This window comes from Triticum urartu, chromosome 2A (genome assembly GCF_056163025.1).
Source record: "Triticum urartu cultivar PI428250 chromosome 2A, HENAU_Tu73, whole genome shotgun sequence".
Lineage (NCBI taxonomy): Eukaryota > Viridiplantae > Streptophyta > Magnoliopsida > Poales > Poaceae > Triticum > Triticum urartu.
In genome coordinates, this window is record NC_141874.1 from 155,612,395 (window position 1) to 155,634,985 (window position 22,591).

At 45.9% G+C, this 22,591-nt stretch overlaps 1 protein-coding gene across 1 annotated transcript; it reads left to right on the forward strand.

The window, feature by feature from the left end:
* Positions 1–14,552: 14,552 nt before the first annotated feature.
* Positions 14,553–18,839, forward strand: LOC125536502 (arabinosyltransferase RRA2-like). The gene is made up of 2 exons (XM_048699727.2): positions 14,553–14,871; positions 17,512–18,839. The coding sequence occupies exons 1-2, from the start codon at positions 14,686–14,688 to the stop codon at positions 18,598–18,600; spliced, it is 1,275 nt and encodes a 424-aa protein (XP_048555684.1). The 5' UTR covers positions 14,553–14,685; the 3' UTR covers positions 18,601–18,839.
* Positions 18,840–22,591: the final 3,752 nt, after the last annotated feature.

The window sequence follows — 22,591 nt, forward strand, 5'->3', positions numbered from 1 at the left end:
AATAGATTCTTGTCACCAGTCATGTGGTTTGTACATCCACTATCGAGGACCCACTCAGTGGCTTTGGGTTGATCATCCTACAGACGAATTAGTGCAGCTTACAAACTCATATACTTCATCAGTGAAGAATATGACATCAATTCATCAGATCAATTTCATCAAGTAAAAGAACTGATAAAGCAATATGAGGACGTGAGAAATGAAAGTTCATTTCTTCATGATTAGCCTGCGTCCTATCAGGCATGCTCAGGTCTCTAGCAAATTCTTCAGACGATTACGTGCGTCTGGAGACCTGACCCTGCAGAAAAGATTAGTTCTTTTTTTCACCACCCACATCTCAAGGGGTGGCAAAGAGTTCATCATTCTGCGAGCTCCATACGAGAAGGATGGCATAGAAGCCAGTCCATTTCGTTTCACATAAGAGGGGTTAGAGTAAGCATAAGAGTATGTAGAGAAATTCTTCGAGGACTTATGGACATAATGATTTGAAGAATAATGCACATATCCATAATCCTTATATCTTCCCTGCGAAACAGACGGGTTACACGATGATGTTCATATGAGGATTTTGATCCATATGAGGAATTTGGTCCGTATGAGGACTTGAATCCATATGAAGAATTTGGTCCATATGAAGAATTTGATCTGGGGTTCCTATTCTTCATAGGTGGCGTCATGATGACATTCACGTGAAGATTTTCAAGGCATCTTTTGGGAACCCAGATTTTCTTCATCGGGGAGCCTTCCTGCAGTTAGTGCCAATATATCTAGCAAATACTTCACCATTCTAATTTTTGAACAGTTTATAGTTGGAATCAATTGACTCATCATTAGAATGAGGAGATTCACATGCAAATCCAAATAAGTTAGATGGATCAACTGGAGGTCCCTTTGCAGCAACCCATGTAGTTTTGGGGTACTACTCAGGCTTCCAATATGTACCACCAGCATTGAGTTTCCTCTCAAAGGCGATACCCTCTTTCCTAGGGTTCTTGTTGAGGATCTGCTTTTTAAGCACATCACAAAGAGCCTGATGCCCTTTGAGGCTTTTGTACATGCCTTTCGTGTACAATTCCTTCAGCCATGCATCGTCAGTGATACTAGCAATGTCCTCAGATGAGGAATTAGTGATAGCAGAGGCATATGAAGAATTTGAAACATTAGCAGCATTTGAACATTCAGGTGAAGAATTAGCAGATTCACGTTCAATGCACTTCAAGCATGGAGGAACAAATTCTTCCTGAGAAGCGCTGATTTGTTGAGCAAGTAATGAATCGCGCTCCATCTGAAGATCTTCATAACTCACTCTTAGCTTCTCAAGGTCTTGCTTTCTTTGAAGAAATTCATAAGAAAGCTTCTCATGATCAGATAAGAGAGTGTTATGTTGATCTTGAAGGGTGTCGTACTTAGTATGAAGTCTCTAAAGACTTTCAGCCAAAGCTTTTGACTGATCCATTTCTTCACCCAACATATCATCGCTCTTGTTTAGCATATAGTGAACTCTTTCCAAAGCTCTTTGTTGTTTAGTGGCAAGGGAAGCAAGTTTGACATAGCTGGGTCCAAATTCATCACCAGATTCATCATCACTAGACTCGGATAGGTAGCATTCAGTTACCTCAGCATCTTTTGCCATAAGGCATGATGCAGAAGATGATGATTCTGGTTCGAATGTCATCGCTTTGAGAGATTCCTTGAAGTCCTCAAACCAAGGACCATGACAGGTTCGATGACCTTCATAGACCTTAGAGAGACGGTCCCAAATGAGCTTCGCATGATCAAGATGCATGATATTCCTGAACTGATTTTGTGACAGACTGGATCAGATGACATCCTTCGCCGTGAGGTTGAGAAGAGTGTACTTGCGAATGTCATCAGCTTCCGCTATCTTGCACAAATCGGTCAGACCAATCTCAGTGACGGTCCACAGCTCACCGTTCATCGCCATGAGGCGTTTCTTCATCATGGCCTTCCAATTGGGATACTCGTGACCGTCAAAGATGGGGCATGTCACTTTTGTCATACCTGCGGTCGACATAACCAAAACTCCAGGCGGTTAAACCAAAATCACACAGAACAAGGGAGTACCTTGCTCTGATACCAATTGAAAGTGCGTTATATCGACTAGAGGGGGGTGAATAGGCGATTTTTATGAAATTCTTCACTGAGGAATTTGTCGGTGAGGAAATTCCTTAGCGAAGAACTACTAGCAGCAGAATAAGTACTCAAAAGTAAACATAACAGAATACAAGCATAGTCATCATGATGAAATGAAGACAGGTACAGAGTACAGGAAGCGCAATCACAGGATAACACGGGATGAAGACAAACAGACTGAAGAAATTGAACTGAGGAAATTGAGAAAGTCTTCAGTCAAAGTCTTCAAACACAGATATGAAAAAACACACAGCACAGTTATGAGGAAATGAAAGAGTTGAGGGAATAGAACCAGTAAGCTTGGTGAAGACAATGATTTGGTAGACCAGTTCCAACTGTTGTCTCAGTTGTACGTCTGGTTGGAGCGGCTGAGTATTTAAACTCGAGGACACACAGTCCCGAACACCCAGTCCTGAACACGCAGCTCAGGACACCCAGTCCTCGCCATATTCTCCTTGAACTAAGGTCACACAGACCTCGTCCAATCACTCGTGGTAAGTCTTCAGGTGACTTCCAAACCTTCACAAACTTGGTCACTCGGCGATCCACAATTCCTCTTGGATGCTCTAGACCATGACGCCTAACCGTCTGGAAGAAGCACAGTATTCAAAGGTAACAAGCGTCGGATCCACGCAGGATCAATCTCTTCAGTGATGCTCAATCACTTGGGGTTTGTAGGTGTTTGGGTTTTGGGTTTTTGGTTTTTCCTCACTTGATGATTTTCGCTCAAAGTCCTCAAAGGATGGGTTGCTCTCAAATGACAAGTGTCGGTTTCTCTTGGAGCAGCCAACCAGCTAGTGGTTGTAGGGGGCGGCTATTTATAGCCTAGGGAGCATCCCGACATGATAAGACATAAATGCCCTTCAATGATATGACCGTTAGGTGGATAGATATTTTGGGATAGCTGGCGCATAGCACAGCAACGGTCGGAATTTGGAGTAGCAAAATCCTCAGGGCTATCATGTTCTTCACTATGTAGGCAATCCGCACTGGCGAATTCCTAACTCCTCAGTCAGGACAAATTCCTCAGAGACCAGAAGAACTTCGTCTCTGTCACTGAAGAAATTGACTGAACTGTATGAGATTTCCAATGGCTTCACTCGAAGGGATTGGTAGGTATAGGATTTTGAGTTGAGCATCACATGGAAATTTTTCCTTAGTATTTCCTCGACCCCCTTTAACAGTACGGTGTTTCCTATGACTCAAGAAAGAGAAAAAACAAAACTATGAAAACGAAAGTCTTCAAGCTTCATATTCCTCGCATGAATATCAAGTCTTCATGGACACACCAATTTCTTCACTTTCAAAGTCTTCATGAAAGTCTTCAGAAATATCAAAATCTTCAGTCGAAGATATTTATTTTTAGGGGTCGATTTTTCTTATAAATATCAAACTCCTCATAGACTTATAGACCTGTGTACACTCACAAACGCATTAGTCCCTTAACCTATAAGTCTTCAATACACAAAAATCACTAAGGGGCACTAGATGCACTTACATACCCTCTTTCCTAGGGTTCCTGTTGAGGATATGCTTTTTAAGCACATCACAAAGAGCCTGATGCCCTTTGAGGCTTTTGTGCATGCCTGTCGTGTACAATTCCTTCAGCCCTGCATCGTCAATGATACTAGCAATGTCCTCAAATGAGGAATTAGTGATAGCAGAGGCATGTGAAGAATTTGAAACATTAACAGCATTTGAACATTCAGATGAAGAATTAGCAGTTTCACGTTCAATGCATTTCAAACATGGAGGAACAAATTCTTCCTGAGAAGCGATGATATGTTGAGCAAGTAATGAATCGCTCTCCTTCTGAAGATCTTCATAACTCACTCTTAGCTTTGCAAGATCTTGCTTTCTTTGAAGAAATTCATAAGAAAGCTTCTCATGATCTGATAAGAGAGTGTTATGATGACTTTGAAGATTGTCAAACCTAGTCTGAAATCTCTGAAGGTTTTCAGTCAAGGCTTTAGTGCGATCCATTTCTTCACCCAACATATCATCACTTTTTTCTAGCATGTTTTGAACCTTTTCTAAAGCCCTTTGTTGTTTTATAGCAATCTTAGCAAGTTTAGAATAGCTGGGCTTAAGGTTTTCATCAGATTCATTCTCACTTGATTCAGATGAGGTATATTTGAGTACCTTGGCACCCTTTGCCATGAAGCAATAGGTGGGAGCATAGTCATCATCCCCTTCATCAGCTTTGTTGGTGAGGTCATTTTCTTCAGTGTTGAAGATAGACTTGCTAACGAATGTAGTAGCGAGAGCTAGGCTCGCCACTCCGGATTCAGACTCCTCAGATGACTCCTCTTCCTCATTTTCTTCAGATTCAGCCTCAGAGTCCATTTCCTTGCCAATGAATGCCCTGGCCTTCTTGGAGCTGCTCTTCTTGTGATATGAAGGCCTTGAGGATTTTGTGGATTTCTTCTTTTTCTTCGCATCATCAAAACTGTAATCCTTGTATTTCTTCTTCTTTGATTTCTTTTCCCATTAAGGACAATCTTGAATGTAATGTCCAGGCTTCTTGCATTTGTGGCAGAGCCTCCTCTTATAGTCACTGGATGAGGAATCACTGCTCCTTGAGGGTCTTCCAAGGCGACCACGTCTTGAGAACTTTTGGAACTTCTTCACAAGCAGAGCTAGATCATGGCTTAGTTCTTCAGGATCACCAAGGCTGCTACCAGATTCTTCATCTTCGGACTCAGATACTGCCTTGGCCTTCAGTGCACGTGTTCTGCCATAGCTTGAACCATAGAGATCTCTCTTTTTAGCAAGTTGGAACTCATGAGTATTTAGCCTTTCAAGAATATCAGCGGGATCAAGTGACTTGTAATCATCACGTTCTTGTATCATCAATGCCAGAGTGTCAAATGAGGAATCAAGCGATCTCAGCAATTTCTTCACCACCTCATGGTTGGTGATGTCAGTGGCACCAAGTGCTTGAAGCTCATTTGAGATGTCAGTGAGGCGATCGAAGGTTTTTTGAACATTTTCATTGTCGAGTCTTTTGAAGCGGTTGAAGAGATTGCGAAGAACATCGACTCGAGAGTCACGCTGAGTTGAGACTCCTTCATTCACTTTGGACAACCTATCCCAGATAAGCTTCGCTGTCTCCAAAGCACTCACTCTGCCATACTGTCCTTTGCTCAGATGACCACATATGATATTATTCACTTGAGAGTTGAGTTGCTTGAATCTCTTCACGTCAGCAGCATTCAGAGAAGGTGTGACTGAGGGAACACCATTTTCCACAACATACCAGAGATCGTTATCAATTGCTTCAAGATGCATTCGCATCTTATTCTTCCAGTAGGGGTAGTCCGTCCCATCGAAGGTAGGACACCCAGCAGAGACCTTGATCATACCTGCGGTCGACATAACTAAAACTCCAGGCGGTTAAACCAAAATCACACGGAACAAGGGAGTGCCTTGCTCTGATACCAATTGAAAGTGTGTTATATCGACTAGAGGGGGGTGAATAGGCGATTTTTATGAAATTCTTCACTGAGGAATTTGCCGGTGAGGAAATTCCTTAGCGAAGAACTACTAGCAGCGGAATAAGTACTCAAAAGTAAACATAACAGAATACAAGCATAGTCATCATGATGAAATAAAGACAGGCACAGAGTACAGGAACCGTAAGCACAGAATAACACAGGATGAAGACAAACAGACTGAAAAAATTGAACTGAGGAAATTGAGAAAGTCTTCAGTCAAAGTCTTCAAACACAGATATAAACAAGTACACAACACAGTTATGAGGAAATGAAAGAGTTGAGGAAATGGAACCAGTAAGCTTGGTGAAGACAATGATTTGGTAGACCAGTTCCAACTTTTGTCTTAGTTGTATGTCTGGTTGGAGCGGCTGAGTGTTTAAACTCGAGGACACACACTCCTGGACACCCAGTCCTGAGCATGCAGCTCAGGACACCCAGTCCTCACCGTATTCTCCTTGAGCTAAGGTCACACAGACCTCACCTAATCACTCGTGGTAAGTCTTCATGTGACTTCCAAACCTTCACAAACTTGGTCACTCGGCGATCCACAATTCCTCTTAGATGCTCTAGACCATGACGCCTAACCGTCTGGAAGAAGCACAGTCTTCAAAGGTAACAAGCGTCGGATCCACGCAGGATCAATCTCTTTAGTGATGCTCAATCACTTGGGGTTTGTAGGTGTTTGGGTTTTGGGTTTTTGGTTTTTCCTCACTTGATGATTTTCGCTCAAAGTCCTCGGAGGATGGGTTGCTCTCAAATGACAAGTATCAGTTTCTCTCGGAGCAGCCAACCTGCTAGTGGTTGTAGGGGGGCGGCTATTTATAGCCTAGGGAGCAGCCCGACATGATAAGACATAAATGCCCTTCAATGATATGACCGTTAGGTGGATAGATATTTTGGGACAGCTAGCGCATAGCACAGCAACGGTCGGCATTTTGAGTAGCAAAATCCTCAGGGCTATCATGTTCCTCACTGTGTAGGAAATCCGCACTGGCGAATTCCTAACTCCTCAATCAGAACAAATTCCTCAGAGACCAGAAGAACTTCGTCTCTGTCGCTGAAGAATATGATTGGACTGTATGAGATTTCCAATGGCTTCACTCGAAGGGATTGGTAGGTGTAGGATTTTGAGTTGAGCATCACATAGAAATTTTTCCTTAGTATTTCCTCGACCCCCTTTAACAGTACGGTGTTTCCTATGACTTAAGAAAGAGAAAATGAAACTACAAAAACAAAAGGCTTCACGCTTCATGTTCCTCGAATGAATACTAAGTCTTCAAGGTCACACCATTTTCTTCACTTTCAAAGTCTTCAGAAAGTCTTCAGAAATACAAAGTCTTCAGTCGAAGAACTTAGTTTTTAAGGGTCGACTTTCTTTGTAAATATAAAACTCCTCATAGACTTATAGACCTGTGTACACTCATAAACGCATTAGTCCCTTAACCTATAAGTCTTCAATACACCAAAATCACTAAGGGCACTAGATGCACTTACAATTATTTCTATGTCAATATTAAAATTTTATCTTGAATCTTTCGGATCTGAACATTCATGCCACAATAAAGAAAAATTACATTAAGAAATATGTTAGAAAGTATTCCACATCAAAAATTCTTCTTTTATCATTTACGTACTCGAGGACGAGCAGGAATTAAGCTTGGGGATGCTTGATACATCTCCAACGTATCTATAATTTTTGATTGCTCCATGCTATTATATTATCTATTTCGGATGTCAATGGGCTTTATTTCACACTTTTATATCATTTTTGGGACTAACCTACTAATCGGATGCCCAACACAAATTGTTGTTTTTTGCCTATTTTAGGGTTTTGAAGAAAAGGAATATCAAACGGAGTCCAAACGGAATGAAACCTTCGGGAACGTGATTTTCTTAACAAACGTGATCCAGGAGACTTAGAGTGGGCGTCAAGAAACAACGGAGGAAGCCACGAGGCAGGGGGCGCGCCTATCCCCCTGGGCGCCCCTCCACCCTCGTGGGCCCCCTGTTGCTCCACCGACGTACTTCTTCCTCCTATATATATCCACGTACCCCCAAACATCCAGGAGCACCACGAAAACCTAATTCCACCGCCGCAACCTTCTGTACCCGAGAGATCCCATCTTGGGGCCTTTTCCGGAGCTCCGCCGGAGGGGGCATTGATCACGGTGGGCCTCTACATCAACTCCATGGCCTCTCCGGTGATGTGTGAGTAGTTTACTTCAGACCTACGGGTCCATAGTTATTAGCTAGATGGCTTCTTCTCTCTCTTTGGATCTCAATACAAAGTTCTCCTCGATCTTCTTGGAGATCTATTCGATGTAATCTTCTTTTGCGGTGTGTTTGTCAAGATCCGATGAATTGTGGGATTATGATCAAGTTTATCTATGAACAATATTTGAATCTCATCTGAATTCTTTTATGTATGATTGGTTTATCTTTGCAAGTCTCTTCGAATTATCCGTTCGGTTTGGCCTACTAGATTGATCTTTCTTGCAATGGGAGAAGTGCTTAGCTTGGGTTCAATCTTGTGGTGTCCTTTCCCATGGACAGCAGGGGCAGCAAGGCACGTATTGTATTGTTGCCATGCATGAGTTTATCCCTCTACATCATGTCATCTTCCTTAAAGCATTACTCTGTTCTTATGAACTTGATACTCTAGATGCATGCTGGATAGCGGTCGATGTGTGGAGTAATAGTAGTAGATGCAGAATCGTTTCGGTCTACTTGTCGCGGACGTGATGCCTATATACATGATCATACCTAGATATTCTCATAACTATACTCAATTCTATCAATTGCTCGACAGTAATTCGTTTACCCACCGTAATACTTATGCTCTTGAGAGAAGCCACTAGTGAAACCTATGGCCCCCGGGTCTACCTTTTGTCATATTAATCTTCCAACACTTAGTTATTTCCTTTGTCGTTTATTTTAATTTGCATCTTTATTTCTCTTTATAATAAAAATACCAAAAATAGTATCTTATCATATCTATCAGATCTCACTCTCGTAAGTGACCGTGAAGGGCTTGACAACCCCTTTATCGCGTTGGTTGCGAGGTTCTTGTTTGTTTGTGTAGGTGCGTGGGACTTGAGCGTGATCTCCTACTGGATTGATACCTTGGTTCTCAAAAACTGAGGGAAATACTTACGCTACTTTGTTGCATCACCCTTTCCTCTTCAAGAGAAAACCAACGCAGTGCTCAAGAGGTAGCAATTAGCCGGCAAGCCGGCCTCGATCTGCCTAGCACGGCGGCTATGTCAGGCGGCGGCAAGGGCGGCCACCACATGCTTCATCTCTGGCGATAGACTATCCCACAGTGCTTTCCCATTGGTGGCCATGGTGGATGCAGTGCAAGGGAGGAGGATGTGGAGGGGCTTGTGTTGCGGTGTGGAGTTAGCCAGGTGTGGCCGCCTTTATACAGCGGATTCCGGTGAGGCGAGGTGTCCCGGTGCGTCAATGCGCGACGCCGGAGTGGGTTTGTCGGACGACGAGCCTGCTTAATAGCGGCAGACGGACAGACACGACATTGAATGGGAGCGGTAGATATATGTCTTGTCCCGTCTAGTCACGCGTCTCCGGCACTGAACAGGCGCGGTCACCGGAGACGCGTCGCGGGCGGCGCCATCGGCCGGCACGCCGCTTCAATGGCGGAGGTAATGAGAGGCCGCGTCCACCCTGAGCCGTCTTCAATGTTGAGCGACATGCTCTACTGCGGCATGAATGCGGGCAGCTGGCGCCGGAGGGGAGCGCACGGGAGGGGGGAGGGGTTCTTGGTGGGCCAGGGTGGTTAGTAGCGGGCTTGGGATCGGTTCGTATTCCCGCACCGCCCCTTCCGTTTGTCTCCGGTTTGCGGGAGAAATCACATCCGGACCACCTCGTGAATCAATACAGGTCAGCGTTGGATGGCTTCTGCGGTCCAGACAGCGCGGTCCGGACGGTTGCGGGAGGTTTACTGGTCCGCCTTGGAGATGCCCTAAGAGCCATGGATCTTTTGTTCCTCTTTATATAAGATTTAGAATGTGCTAACATCTCAACTTCTATTCTAGTAGTAAAACAATATGAAGTGTTGAAGAAGTCCTCTTACAAAGCAGATTAGAAAACCCCAGCCAAATAAATTACAACGCAAAAACAATGCAAAATACATGCACTACCACACACCGGCATCTCAACGTCAAGCATGAGCACAGGAGGAGACATGTCGTAGGAAGAAGTGCCCGCGCACCAAAGAATCAAGAGCCCACGCCTCCCTAAAGGAACATTGTATCGCGCCACCGCGCCCTCGCCAAACTATCATCAAGGAGAACCCTCTGACCTGTCACTCAGGACCAAGGAGCGTCGTCCTTGCCATCGAACATCAAGCATGGAGGACGCAAATGCCACAAGTACGTTTAAAGGATAGGGGGCACCAAGAATGTCATACGTCAGCGCATATGCTTCAAGTTACGGTCCAAACCTGCCTGAAGATGTCGTCGCGGCACGACAAGAAAGGGCCCAAGCTCTAAGATGACGTCCCGAGAATGCCATAAAGCAACGACATAGCAGACAGGGGTTTTCACCTAGAGGACCACATTGACGCAAATAATAGTTTGTTGTAGAATATCACTTTAGGTTTTTGTTGCATTTGGTCCACAATCCTCCAAATATATCTCAGTTCTGCAAACTTATTGATGGAATGGTGTAGCCATGTTTGCTTGGATGTGAAACTTCGTCTACACATCTCTTCTTTGAACTTGTAGGCAATGTGGGAGGTTGGACATAAGGCTTCCTAGTTTGAAACAACCTTCTTTCATGCCTTAATGTCAACAAGTAGAAGATATAGGATTTGTCAAAAAAGAAAGATATAAGAGTAACGGTAAAATGTCATTCTTCATTTTTAGTAGCACAAGGTTTTTGGCTTATATTTTAATTTACATGCGTTCATTCACATCTGATCATTTATATCATTCCCGTATGTAATCTTATTCGTACTAATCGTCTTTGGAGATTATTTATAGAACGGATATTTGTTAGATGTGCTGCCCATATTGTTGTTTAACTTTCAAACACTTTCTGGCTATGGTTTCAAATAGTTTGCTTAACTTCTAGATGCGCATTTTTTTCGAGTTCCGGTATCCATCTGGCGGTTTATCTCATATCTTCATACTGTCACCTTCGCCCAGTGCAGATAATCTGGTATAAATGCTTCGACTCCCACTGCTCAAGAAACATTCATTTGTGGAGGTTGATATATCTGAGGTCTCGCTGCACAACATCATGCACTTGAGTTATCCTGCCCTTGAGTGCTTGCTGCTTGTTTGCAAAATAGACAACCATTGTCTCTGAATAAAGTCACTTAACCTTATAAGCATTGGAATACATTCTGACAAAGGGGGGCTGGTCATCGAGGATGTCCCGTCGCTTCAGAGGTTTCTCCATGATTTTCGTTACTTGTGTTTGCAAATAACCGTCATCTTTAGGCCTAAACTAGAGACCTTAGGCGAAATTTATGATTGGTCTAATGAATTCAAGATTGTGTTTGGCTCCACGATTATTCAGGTACTGTATATTATCATCTACACTTTTTGAATCATAAGATGCATTGATATAAGCTCCATTTAATTCAATCGCATAAGTTTCATATCATCTACACTTTTGACTGATATTATGTTCCATGCTCAATGAAGAGATTGCCCATAAATGGCCTATCAAAGGTGTAGTGGTGGATTCTATCAAGGTCTTATGTATCATCATGAAATGTCTTGATTTGGATAAACTTATTGACTTGATGTGATGCTTTTCATGTTTGAAGAAATTGTATATAAAGGTAATGATTTCACGCATATTGACTGACCATATATAGTGTACCAGAATTAACAGTTCAACCGATCTTTTGACATACTCTTTTTTAGACCTTAAGTGTTTTTATTCTTACTGTCTATTTAGGAAACCATCAAGGTTTTCTCACCTCTCATGACATTCGTTTGAAGAATATAACGCTGAGAAACCATGATGCCACCCGGCAAAAATTGACTTTGTCACATTATTTCTTCTGTATTAAATGGTACTAGAGTCCATCGGCTTTAAGTTTCTCTGCACCAAAGATTTCACGGATGAATATTTCAAAGAGCAACAAAGGGGGCTTCATGTAGGAAAAAGGTCTTGTGAAGGTGCTTAACTTCAATTTACAACAAGTTGTCGTCATATATATTTAAATTTAATAACCAGACATGTTGAATATCCAGGATTGACCAATCCATTTGCTTGTGAGTGCTTAAAATAGGGTCGTTTCAAATCTAGGTTTTGTCCAAACCTGACAAATTAGTCGTCGCACTTTCGTATTATTTGTAAGCTTGTGTTTAAACAGAAATCTTTATGATATGAATGACGTGGTCTTTATTACAAGATTCATTTTGTGTTTGTGGAGCCATGCACGGTTCCGTGGAACAAAAGAAAAGAGTGAGGCAATACACTGTCAAACAAAAGTTTAGTTCCAACAAAGGCCACATTAACCTAAACTTGAACTCAGTTAAGGCAACACGCTGCGGGTGCGTTGCGTGAAGTGTGTGAGTGACCGCACACGTATTTTATCTCTTACTAGCGCAATCTCTGCACGTTACTATGAAATTATATAATACGAGGAGTTTGATCACTGGTTTAGGAAGTCATGAAAATATTGTGTTAGGGTATTTTCAACGGCACCCCGTAATTTTTCTTTATGTATCCGTCCGCAAAAAGAGAAGACCAGTTCGCAGACACGGATGAGGGAGGAGGTCATCCAACACTAGCCGCATACATTTCAAACTCTTTTTCAGCAAACCGGATGAAACTCATGCAAACATGACCGGATTTCATACAAACATGACGGATTACATACAAACACAACGGATTTAATTACATTTCGAACATTTAGAACAAAATGACCCGCTCCTAAACCTATCCTACAGCGGCGGTGCCTAGCGTCCAAGCCCGTATCGTCCTCCTTCCGTCGTTTTCATGAGCACCGGAGACAAGACTGATGAAGTGAAGATGCAGTCTCCGGCGAGGAAGAGTAGAACACGGGTGACGGACCGGCCCACACGGGACACCAGGCCCCGCCGCCTCCAGTGGCCTACTCATCCTTAGAGGAGTCTGCACCTTGTCCACCGCCGGTGGATGTGAGGTCCACGAGGAAAATGGTGGCGCCGGCACTATCGTCGTCCACCGGACCGGCTACTGGTTCGTCGGCAACGCGTAGGAGACGCAACTGGCGTTGTTCTCCTCCGTGATCGCCTGCAGTTGGGCCTCCGGCATCGTAGATGGCACGCTGCTCCGCGATGAAATTTGGGTTCGCCGCGGCCATGGCCTCCTCGCTCGCGCGCTCGCTGTAGATCTTGCCCTCCGCGCAACCGATGCTGCTCTAGGAGAAACAGGTTGTACCGTTGTTCCTCTTGCACTCGCTGGAACGTCAGCAAAGGCGTCGATGCAGGCTGCACCTCTGTCGTCACGGCATCGAAGTGCGCTTGTGCCTGCTTCATGGTGAAGCCGACGTGCACAGGAGGCGCGGGAGCCGAGGCGGACTCTTCGGAGCTCGTCTCCATAGTCGTGTCGTCCTCGTCGTCAGAGACCTCGAGCGAGCTGGCCGGCAAGCCGGCCTCAATCCGCCTGGCATGGCGGCTATGTGAGGCGGCGACAAGGGCGGCCACCGCGTGCTTCATCTCCGGCGACAGACTATCCCACAGTGCTTTCCCGCTAGCGGTCATGACAGATGCAGTGTAAGGGAGGAAGATGTGGAGGGGCTTATTTTTTGGTGTGGAGTTAGCCAGGTGTGGCCGCTTTTATATGGCGGATTTCGGTGAGGCGAGGCGTCCGGGTGCATCAATGCGCGACGCCGGAGTGGGTTTCTCGGACGGCGAGCCAACTTAATGACGGCATACGGACGGAGGGCGGCATTGAACGGGCGTGGTAGATGTCCGTCCCGTCCCGTTCAGTCACGCGTCTCTGGCATTGAACAGTCGCAGACACCGGAGACGCGTCCCGGGCGGCGCCCTCGGCCGGCGTGCAACTTCAATGGCGAAGGCAGTGAGAGGTCACGTCCGCCCTGAGCCGTCTTCAATGTTGAGCGGCGCGCTCTACAACGACATGAATGCGGGCAGCTGGCGTCGGACGGGAACGCGCACGGGCAAGGGAGGAGGGGTTTTGGAGGGTCAAGGCGGTCAGAAGCAGGCGTGAGATCAATCCTGACTCCCGCAAACAAATTCAAAGAATGCCAGGAATCCGACCTTTAAGTCTGGAAATACCAAGCCGGAAATGCCAGGACTCCAGCACGTTTGTCTCCGGTTTACGGGAGAAATCGCGTCTGCCCCGTGGATCAATACAGGACCGTGTTGATTGGTTTTCATGGTCCGGACGGCACAGTCCTAACGGTCGCAAGAGGTTTACGGGTCCACCTTAAAGATGCCCTCGTGCAACCTTTGCGTGTAGTTTACGATTAAAAGAACAAAAATACTATAAAAAATCATACAACGGGCATTGAATAATCTTTAGCGAGCATTGCAAAATATAATATTTCGAATGTTGAAACATATTGGAATAGACAATTAGTAAGTTAACTGTACAAGATATAAGGGTAGGAGTAGGACAATGGCTATCATCGTTTTGGAATTGCAATTTGTTCACTCTTATGATTCTGTGATATAAAACTGTGTTTTTTTTGCGGGGATATAAAACTGTGTTGGATAGCACAAAACATCCGGATCATGCAGTCCGGACGGTTGAGGGTGGTTTGAGGGTCTGATTTGGAGATGCCCTTGTACACATACATATAGTTACTATCTTTTTCAAATAAAAGATCATTTCAAATTGGTGCATTTGTCCAGATCAAAAAGGCAAAATTTGCCGTCCAGTGTGCCAACAGCACAGTTTGTTCCACTTAAACAAAGCAAACCGGTCGTCACGTCTCGGCTTAAACCACGCGTTCCAGAAAGAAGACGGGAAAGGAATCCACCAAAGCCTCCGCCGTTTCCATAGCTCTCGCCAGATCTCGGTGGCGGCGGCGGCATCACGGAGGCAGATGGCCGGCCGGCGCGAGCCCCCCTTGATGCGCACCGGCTTGGGCAGCGGGCAGCCGCCGTCCCGCGGGTCCCGCATCGCGGCGGCGGTGGCCGTCGGCGTTACTCTCGGCTGCGTCTGCGCGTTCTTCTACCCCGACGGCCTCATCTCCCGCTCCACCGACTCCGCCCTCCACTGGCGTCGCCGGGTAATCCATTCCTCCTTTCTTGCTTCCCTGTTCATTTCTTGGTAGACGGAAAGTAGATGACTTGTTGGTTTTGTGATGTATCTCGATTGAAAGGTTTTCTAGTGTTGGTCCGCTTAGTGTGAGATTAATATTCATATATGATTCTTGTTGGAAGCATGCAACCGTGTAACGACAATGGATGAATCTTAGAATCTAAGTCAACCAGGTATGCGTGAGAACTCAGATGTGTTAGGGAATGATGGCGTCCATTTTCCGTTTGGACCAATTATGAGCAGACTGTGGAGAATACTTAAGATGCTCCAGTTATATGAAGGTAATTGCCTAGATTAGCATAAAAAATGTCATAACCTCAGAACGGATACGCGATGCTCAAAGATTGCTAGCATTTTAGCTGTTGTACATCCAAAAATATGATTATTGTAGTGGAAGAAGGCGATGTCTGCATTTTGCTATATTCTTCTGGTTTCTGCTATGCTTTGTGATTACTTAAGGATGTCGTTGGGCTGGTTATTACATCTGCTTAAGTAGTCAGTGGAATGATTGAACACTTGTATGCTGGTCAGCGATGTTGGCAGCACATGCTGCTCGATTTGTGTTGCAGAAAATAATCACCTTTGCACAAGCACTACTATATTTTGCAATGGCTGCAGCCGGTAGCTTGTGCAGGGGTTCCTGTTAGCAACAAATTTTTTCATTATTTTGTCTATCTACGAATAAATGATATTTCGAGCGCTTGTTGTCAAGTGCCTATAGCTGTGCCATACAGTCAGGGTCCTAGCAGTGATCTGAATCAAATAACATAATGGGAATGAATTACACCGTAACAGGCAAAACTGAAAGGGCATTTATGCTCTTGATGATTTTTGGTATTTATGACAACATATCTTAGTGATCTAACCACATGCTCTAGTCTGTAAACAGTGCCACCATAACATGGAAGGATGCATGGATGGATGCCCCTCTACTCGTAAAAGGAAAAAGAAGCATTGCCTGATTTCCATTTTTGTTTACAGAGTTCATAGGGCAACCACATTATTAAGAGGGGGTGCACCCTGAAGATACAGTGGGAATCAACTTCACGTACACGTGCACATAAACATATGCACTGAATCTATTCTTCATGTCCGAGGAGAGAGCTTCTCTAAATCCTATGTTGGCCAGGGTTCTGTGAACCCCGGAACTTCCGGGGTAGGTCCGGCTAGCTTCCGGGGAAACCAGACAGTGCACAATGTGCGCAATCTCTCTGGAGAGCCCAGAACCTGCCCGGAACTTCCGTACTACGGAACTTCCGTTGACAAGTCTGGCCAGTTTCCGGGGTCTCCAGAGGAGTTGCACATACGTGCAATCTCTCTGATTAGCCCGGAACCCGCCCGGAACTTGGCCCGGAAAAACAGGCATGCACCTTGGTAGCAATGAGGAGTGGAAATTGCAAACAACCTGACAAGATAGAGAATAAAACTGTTAGCTTCAGACATCTAGGTGCTCCATGGTTCTCACCTAATTGTCTACACTACTCTGTAAGCCTTGCCCATGTATGTTGTTTTGGCTTTCACCTTCAGATGATTTTCCTTGTTAATTGCACTTTGCAGATTCCTAAAATAAGTGTGTATCTCAGTAGTTATATTTCCCATTATTCCCATTTGTTCTTAGGTTTCAAAGAAACTCCAACTAGTTTTTGCTTTGCCAAATTGCCCGAAGCCAAGCATCCTTTCTTGATATAAAATATTAGATTTTGAAATAACGTTTCTAAAGGCAATGACTTGTGGGACCTTAACCTTCGTGCACCAAAATAGTCATATATCATTGTTATAGGCCTCTAAGAACAATTCTAGCAGATTCCCGAAGTGGCCCTCTATCCCTAATAATTTTAGAGGGCCCTCTAAAAACACCTAACTTGCCTTTATATTTAGGCAGAGTAGGGAAAATATAGTGGGCATTCTATTCTCCTGTTTCTCCCCTCGTGCGCCGTTTTCCATCGCCGCCACTACATGGCATCCGGCAAGCTCTCCGCCTCTCCTGGCGCTCGTCTTTCCTTCTACCCTGATGCCACGCAGATGGAGTCCAGCGAGCTCCCCGCAACTCCCTCGCCATCTTCTGCGCTCCCAACCTTGACTTCTCTCCCCCTCCGCCACCCTCATGCAAACCTCCGACGCCGCTCCTCCTTCCGTGCACCCCTCCTACCCCCGGATAGATGCGCCACACTTGGAGAGCTCCACGCCATACTGCTGCTTGACGGGCGTGCACTCTGTGAAGACCGTAGTCGCGCGACCTGCCCGCCAAGGCCACCTTCGAGCACGTGAGGACCTTAACCCAGAGGTGCCGAGCTCCAGCACCAAACAGATTCAAAATAACGCATTCCTATTTATTTTTTTACAGGGGCATTCAGAAGTTCTGTACATATATCTAGAAATGATGGAAGGCTATATACCTTAAATTATGCTTCCAAAATCTGCACCTTCCAAAATGGCATTCCTAAATTTTGTATGTTCATGTATGGTCAATCCGATGTTCATAATCTTTCAGTTGGCTTGTACATTTACATATCTGTTGTTGATTGTTCAATTATTATAACGAAGGTGTGTTTTTCTTAAGATGTTTTCTTCACATGCTGCTATTTACAATTATATTTTGATATGTTAGGCTGACTCAGTTACTTGTGAGACATCGGAGGAAGTTACCAACCTACAGTCACAGTTGGCATCATTGGAGAGAAAAAATGCTGACTTCAGGAAGCAGATCAATGAACTCTCGATGAAGCTTCAAATGGCTGGGCAAGGAAAAAACCAGGCTTTGTATAGTGCTGGTCCTTTTGGTACCGTGAAGTCTCTTAGAACAAATCCAACAGTCATGCCTGATGAATCCACCAATCCCAGACTGGCTAACATATTGCAACAGGTTGCTGTAAAGAAAGAAATCATCGTTGCAGTGGCAAACTCTAACGTGAAACAGACGCTTGAGATGTGGTTTACTAATATCAAAAGAGTTGGAATCACAAATTACTTGGTTGTTGCATTAGATGACAGCATAGAGAGCTTCTGCAAGTCCAAAGACGTCCCAGTTTATCGGCGGGATCCTGATGAAGGCATTGACAGCATAGGGAAGACAGGTGGAAACCATGCTGTTTCTGCTCTGAAGTTTCGCATTTTGAGGGAATTCTTGCAGCTTGGGTACAGTGTTCTCCTCTCTGATATTGATATCATGTTCTTCCAGAATCCCTTTGATCATCTTTACAGAGATTCTGATATAGAGTCCATGAGTGATGGCCATGACAATATGACAGCCTATGGTTTCAATGATGTGTTTGATGAGCCTTCAATGGGCTGGGCAAGATACGCACACACGATGCGCATATGGGTTTTTAATTCTGGATTTTTCTTCATAAGGCCAACAATTCCTTCAGTTGAGCTTTTGGATAGGGTAGCTGGGCGCCTTTCTCGTGAACCCAAATCATGGGACCAGGCTGTTTTTAACGAGGAACTGTTTTTCCCCTCACATCCTGGTTATGAAGGCCTACATGCATCCAAAAGAACCATGGATATATATCTCTTTATGAACAGCAAAGTTCTCTTCAAGACAGTGAGGAAAAGTGCTCAGCTGCGGAAGTTGAAGCCAGTGATTGTGCATTTGAACTACCATCCTGATAAGGAGGCGCGCATGAAAGCAGTGATTGAATTTTATGTTAATGGAAAGCAGAATGCACTTGATCATTTCCCTGACGGATCAGAATGATAAAACCAAAGCTTATTAGGAACAGCCAATGACCCTTCTTGTTCTCTTGTTGTTATCCATTGTTCTTGAAACTCTGGATGGAAGCCCGTATCAGTAACTACTGTAAACAATACATGATCATTTTGGAACATTGTGCTTGAGATGTCAGACTTTCAGTGAGCATCTAACCCTGATAGTTCTGTAGTTGGTAACTTGAATGTCGATCTTGATACTACCTTGTGTACTTTGTTGGACTTGAACGATTTTATGTCTTGCACACGGGAACGATTTTATGTCTGGTTAATAATAATTAGCAGTATCGCATCTGCATGTGTGTGTGCAGAGTTATGGTTATATATATTTGCCATGAAGTTTTAATGTGGTAATACATGTTGAAGATATAGTTTAGGACAAAAGGAAAATGTGCTCTGGCTAGTTATTTAACGATGGGAACTTAGGGCATCTCCAGCCGTTGGGGGCGCACCGGCGCTAAACCGCGCACTGGGGGCGTAATGCCCCCCAGTCGCGGCCCCCACGGGTTTTTAAAATGTTCAAATTTGATGCAAACACGGGCGAGTTCGTTCAAATTTAAACATATTTTTTAAAAAAGAAAAAAAACTATCGCGGGCCACCCCCGCCGTCTCCCTCGCCGCCCGCCCACGCGGTTCTACATGCCGAGGATGCTGTAGAACCGTGTGTAGTCATCGCCGTCGTCGTCGTCGTCGTCGCCCCCGCCTACGCCTCCGCCGTCCCTGCTGCATCCCTCCCCCGGTTGGCGCGGCGGGTTGGACGGTCCGGGGGCGTCGTCGTCGTCGCTATCGAGGACGATGACACCGTCCCCGTCCTTGCGCCCATGTTTGCAGGCGGCGATCTCCTCCAGGGCCCGGCGCTGCCGGACCATCTCCTCGCGCACGTAGTCATCGCGCGACCACCGCATGGCGTTCTCGTCGGAGAAGCCGTGCCGGGCTATCTCCTCGTACTCCGGGGGGAGGCTGGACTCCACCTTGGGCTCGACGAGGGCGCCGGCGCTGCGGGTACGCGCGCTGACAGGCGTGTCCTGGGGCTCCGGCTTGACGGGGCGGAGGTGGAGGCAGGGAGAGCCGCCGGAGCTGCGGGTACGCGCGCTGACAGGCGTGTCCTGGGGCTCCGGCTTGATGGGGCGGAGGCGGAGGCAGGGAGAGCCGCCGGACGAGGAGGAGGACGCCCCGGTCTCCATGCGCCTCGGCGTCTAGGAGCTTCCCCGGCGGCGTGAGCAGGACGGGGGAGCGGGATACTCGAGGCGCGGCGTGTTGCCGCCCTCGATGTACTCGAGGACGGCCTCCAACGTGCGGCCGGGCACGCCCCACCACCGGTGCCGGCCATCGGAGTTGAGCCTGCCGGAGGGCACGACGCCGTTGGTGGCCTCGAGCTGCTCGGCGTGACGGCGGCGGAAGTAGGGCTCCCAGAGCGGGCTGTCGGGGACGTACCGTGGCCCCTCCCTCGCCGCCCGCGGCAGGGACGCGCGGATGCGTGCGATCTCCGCACGCCGCGTCGCCCCGGTGGGTGGTGGTGGCACCGGCACGCCACCGGCGCTGATCCTCCAAGCCCCGGGCACCCGCATGTCCGGCGGGACCGGGTACTCGGCCTTGAAAAGGAGGCGAGCCTCGTCCTCACGCAGATGACGGCGCCCGAATCCGTTCGCCGCCGCGCCGTCGCCTGGGAAACGTTCGGCCATGCTTTCTCAACTGGTGACAGCGAGAGGAGGAAAGGGGGAGAAATGAGCGCGTCGTCGGTGGATGATCGGGGTGAGCCTCTCCGGCGCGCTTGCAGTCGGCTTTTATAGGCGGAGGCGCCGCGTGGTAGGCTTGGCCGGCGCGTTACGCGTGGCGTGATTGCGTGGCGGCCGAGGGACGCGCCGCCCAGCCTTCACTGCGCCGCCCGTGAGGTATCAATGGAGGCTGACCGGCGCGGCAGCGCGCGGCAGCTTTGGCATTGATTCGCTGCGGGAAACGAGGCGATGAGGACGACGAAGGGGCAAGAAGAGAGTAGAGTCGCTGACGCGGCGGGCCCGCGGCTCTTCGCGCCAAAAACGATTCACCCGGCGCCCCCGAGCGACCCCCAGCGCGTCGGGTTCGGGTTGGGTCCGCCGGCGCCAATTTCGGCCTGAGCCGGTGAAAACTGGGCTCTTGGAGGCGCGACTGGGCCGATTTTTTGGCGCCAGTGGACGAAAAGACGCCTGGGGGGCCTTCTTGGGGGCGCGGCTGGAGATGCCCTTAAGGCCAAGTCTAGCGAGCGGCGGCTGCTCGCTTAGTCTACTCGAGCGGCCGGCCTAAACTGGAAATTTTGTGTCCCTTTTTTAATTAATCATCCTAATTAAGAAAGCTTTTCACCTGGTTCTTAAATGTTTGCACAGTCATCTTTTCGGTGCATGCGTTTTATTCTTTGGTGTATTTAATTCGTGATTTCAAAAATTAAAAAAAAGCATAACTTTTAATTCACATGTCGGAATTAAGATCCGTTTTCACCGCTGGAATCCTTGCGACGTGCTCTTCGAAACTAGATCCCGCATGGGGATGTTTCGACGAACTAGCCTTCCTGCCAACTAAACATCAATGTGTGTGCAACTATACTAGATTGCCGCGCCAACTGAGCATATGTGTGTGCCAAAAAAGTCCTGCCAACTAAACATCAATGTGTGTGCAACTAGACTAGATTACCGCGCCAACTGAGCATATGTGTGTGCAACTAGTGTCCTGCCAACTAAACATCAATGTGTGTGCAAGTAGACTAAATTAGAAGCCAATTGAGCATATGTGTGTGCAACTAGTCTTCCTGCCAACTAAACATCAATGTGTGTGCAACTAGACTACATTATAAGCCAACTAAACATCAATGTGTGTGCAACTAGACTACATTATAAGCCAACTAAACATCAATGTGTGTGCAACTAGACTATATTACAAGCCAACTAAACATCAATGTGTGTGTAACTAGACTACATTACAAGAGGAGGTTGCACATCGACTTTCGTCGAGGCAATAGACTAGTTGCACATCAAAGTTGTCGTGGTTTCTAGATTGCAACCTCATACGAAGGTGCAGCTTCAAACATTAGTTTTGGAAAAAAGTTGCACGATGTAGTAATAAAGTTGCACAATACAGTAATAGAGTTGCACAATATAGCATCAAAGTTGGCATAAAAAGTTCCTTAAAACATACCCATGCGGGATCTAGTTTCAAAGATCTCGTCGCGAGGATTCCAATAGTGAAAACGGATCTAAATTCTGAAGCACGGTTTAAAAGATATGATTTTTTAAAAATTTGAAAACCTGAATAAATGGACATGCGCATCCATGGAATAATGCGGTGTCTTGCCCATGTAACCATCCTAGTAGTACATGCCACGTCACGAATAAAGACAAAATTTAAACCACAAAACTACATGCATGCGTGTGTAAGACCGGCCGCTCGTTACCTTTAATTAATGCGTATGCACTTTTTAGAATTTAGGGGAACTTAAATCTCCATATTTGAGTGAATTTACACCTGCTATAATAATTCCCTACGAGCATAAGTGGATTAGTGAGGGCATTAGTTTGGATTATTAATGGAGTATGGTCATATGGTGGAAGTTGCTCTTCGAAATGTAGGATTCCTCTGATCTCACATCTTTTTTGTGTATTGGATGTCACAGCCGTAGCCATGAGAATGTAATAATTGCATTAGAGATCAATCATGCATCATTTTTAAATGAGCATCTAACCCTGATAGTTAGTTCTGTAGTTGGTAACTTGAATGTCGATCTTGATACTACCTTCTGTACTTTGTTGGACTTGAACGATTTTATGTCTTGCACACGGGAACGATTTTATGTCTGGTTAATAATAATTAGCAGTATCGCATCTGCATGTGTGCCTGTAGAGTTATGGTTATATATATTTCCCATGAAGTTTTAATGTGGTAATGCATGTTGAAGATATAGTTTAAGACAAAAGGAAAATGTGCTCTGGTTAGTTATTTAACGATGGGAACTT

Excerpts from the sequence above, each read along its gene's own strand:
- LOC125536502 (XM_048699727.2), top strand. The coding sequence starts at position 14,686 with ATGGCCGGCCGGCGCGAGCCCCCCTTGATGCGCACCGGCTTGGGCAGC. Across the intron at positions 14,872-17,511 it reads CCCTCCACTGGCGTCGCCGG|GCTGACTCAGTTACTTGTGA; the intron begins GTAATCCATTCC and ends TTGATATGTTAG.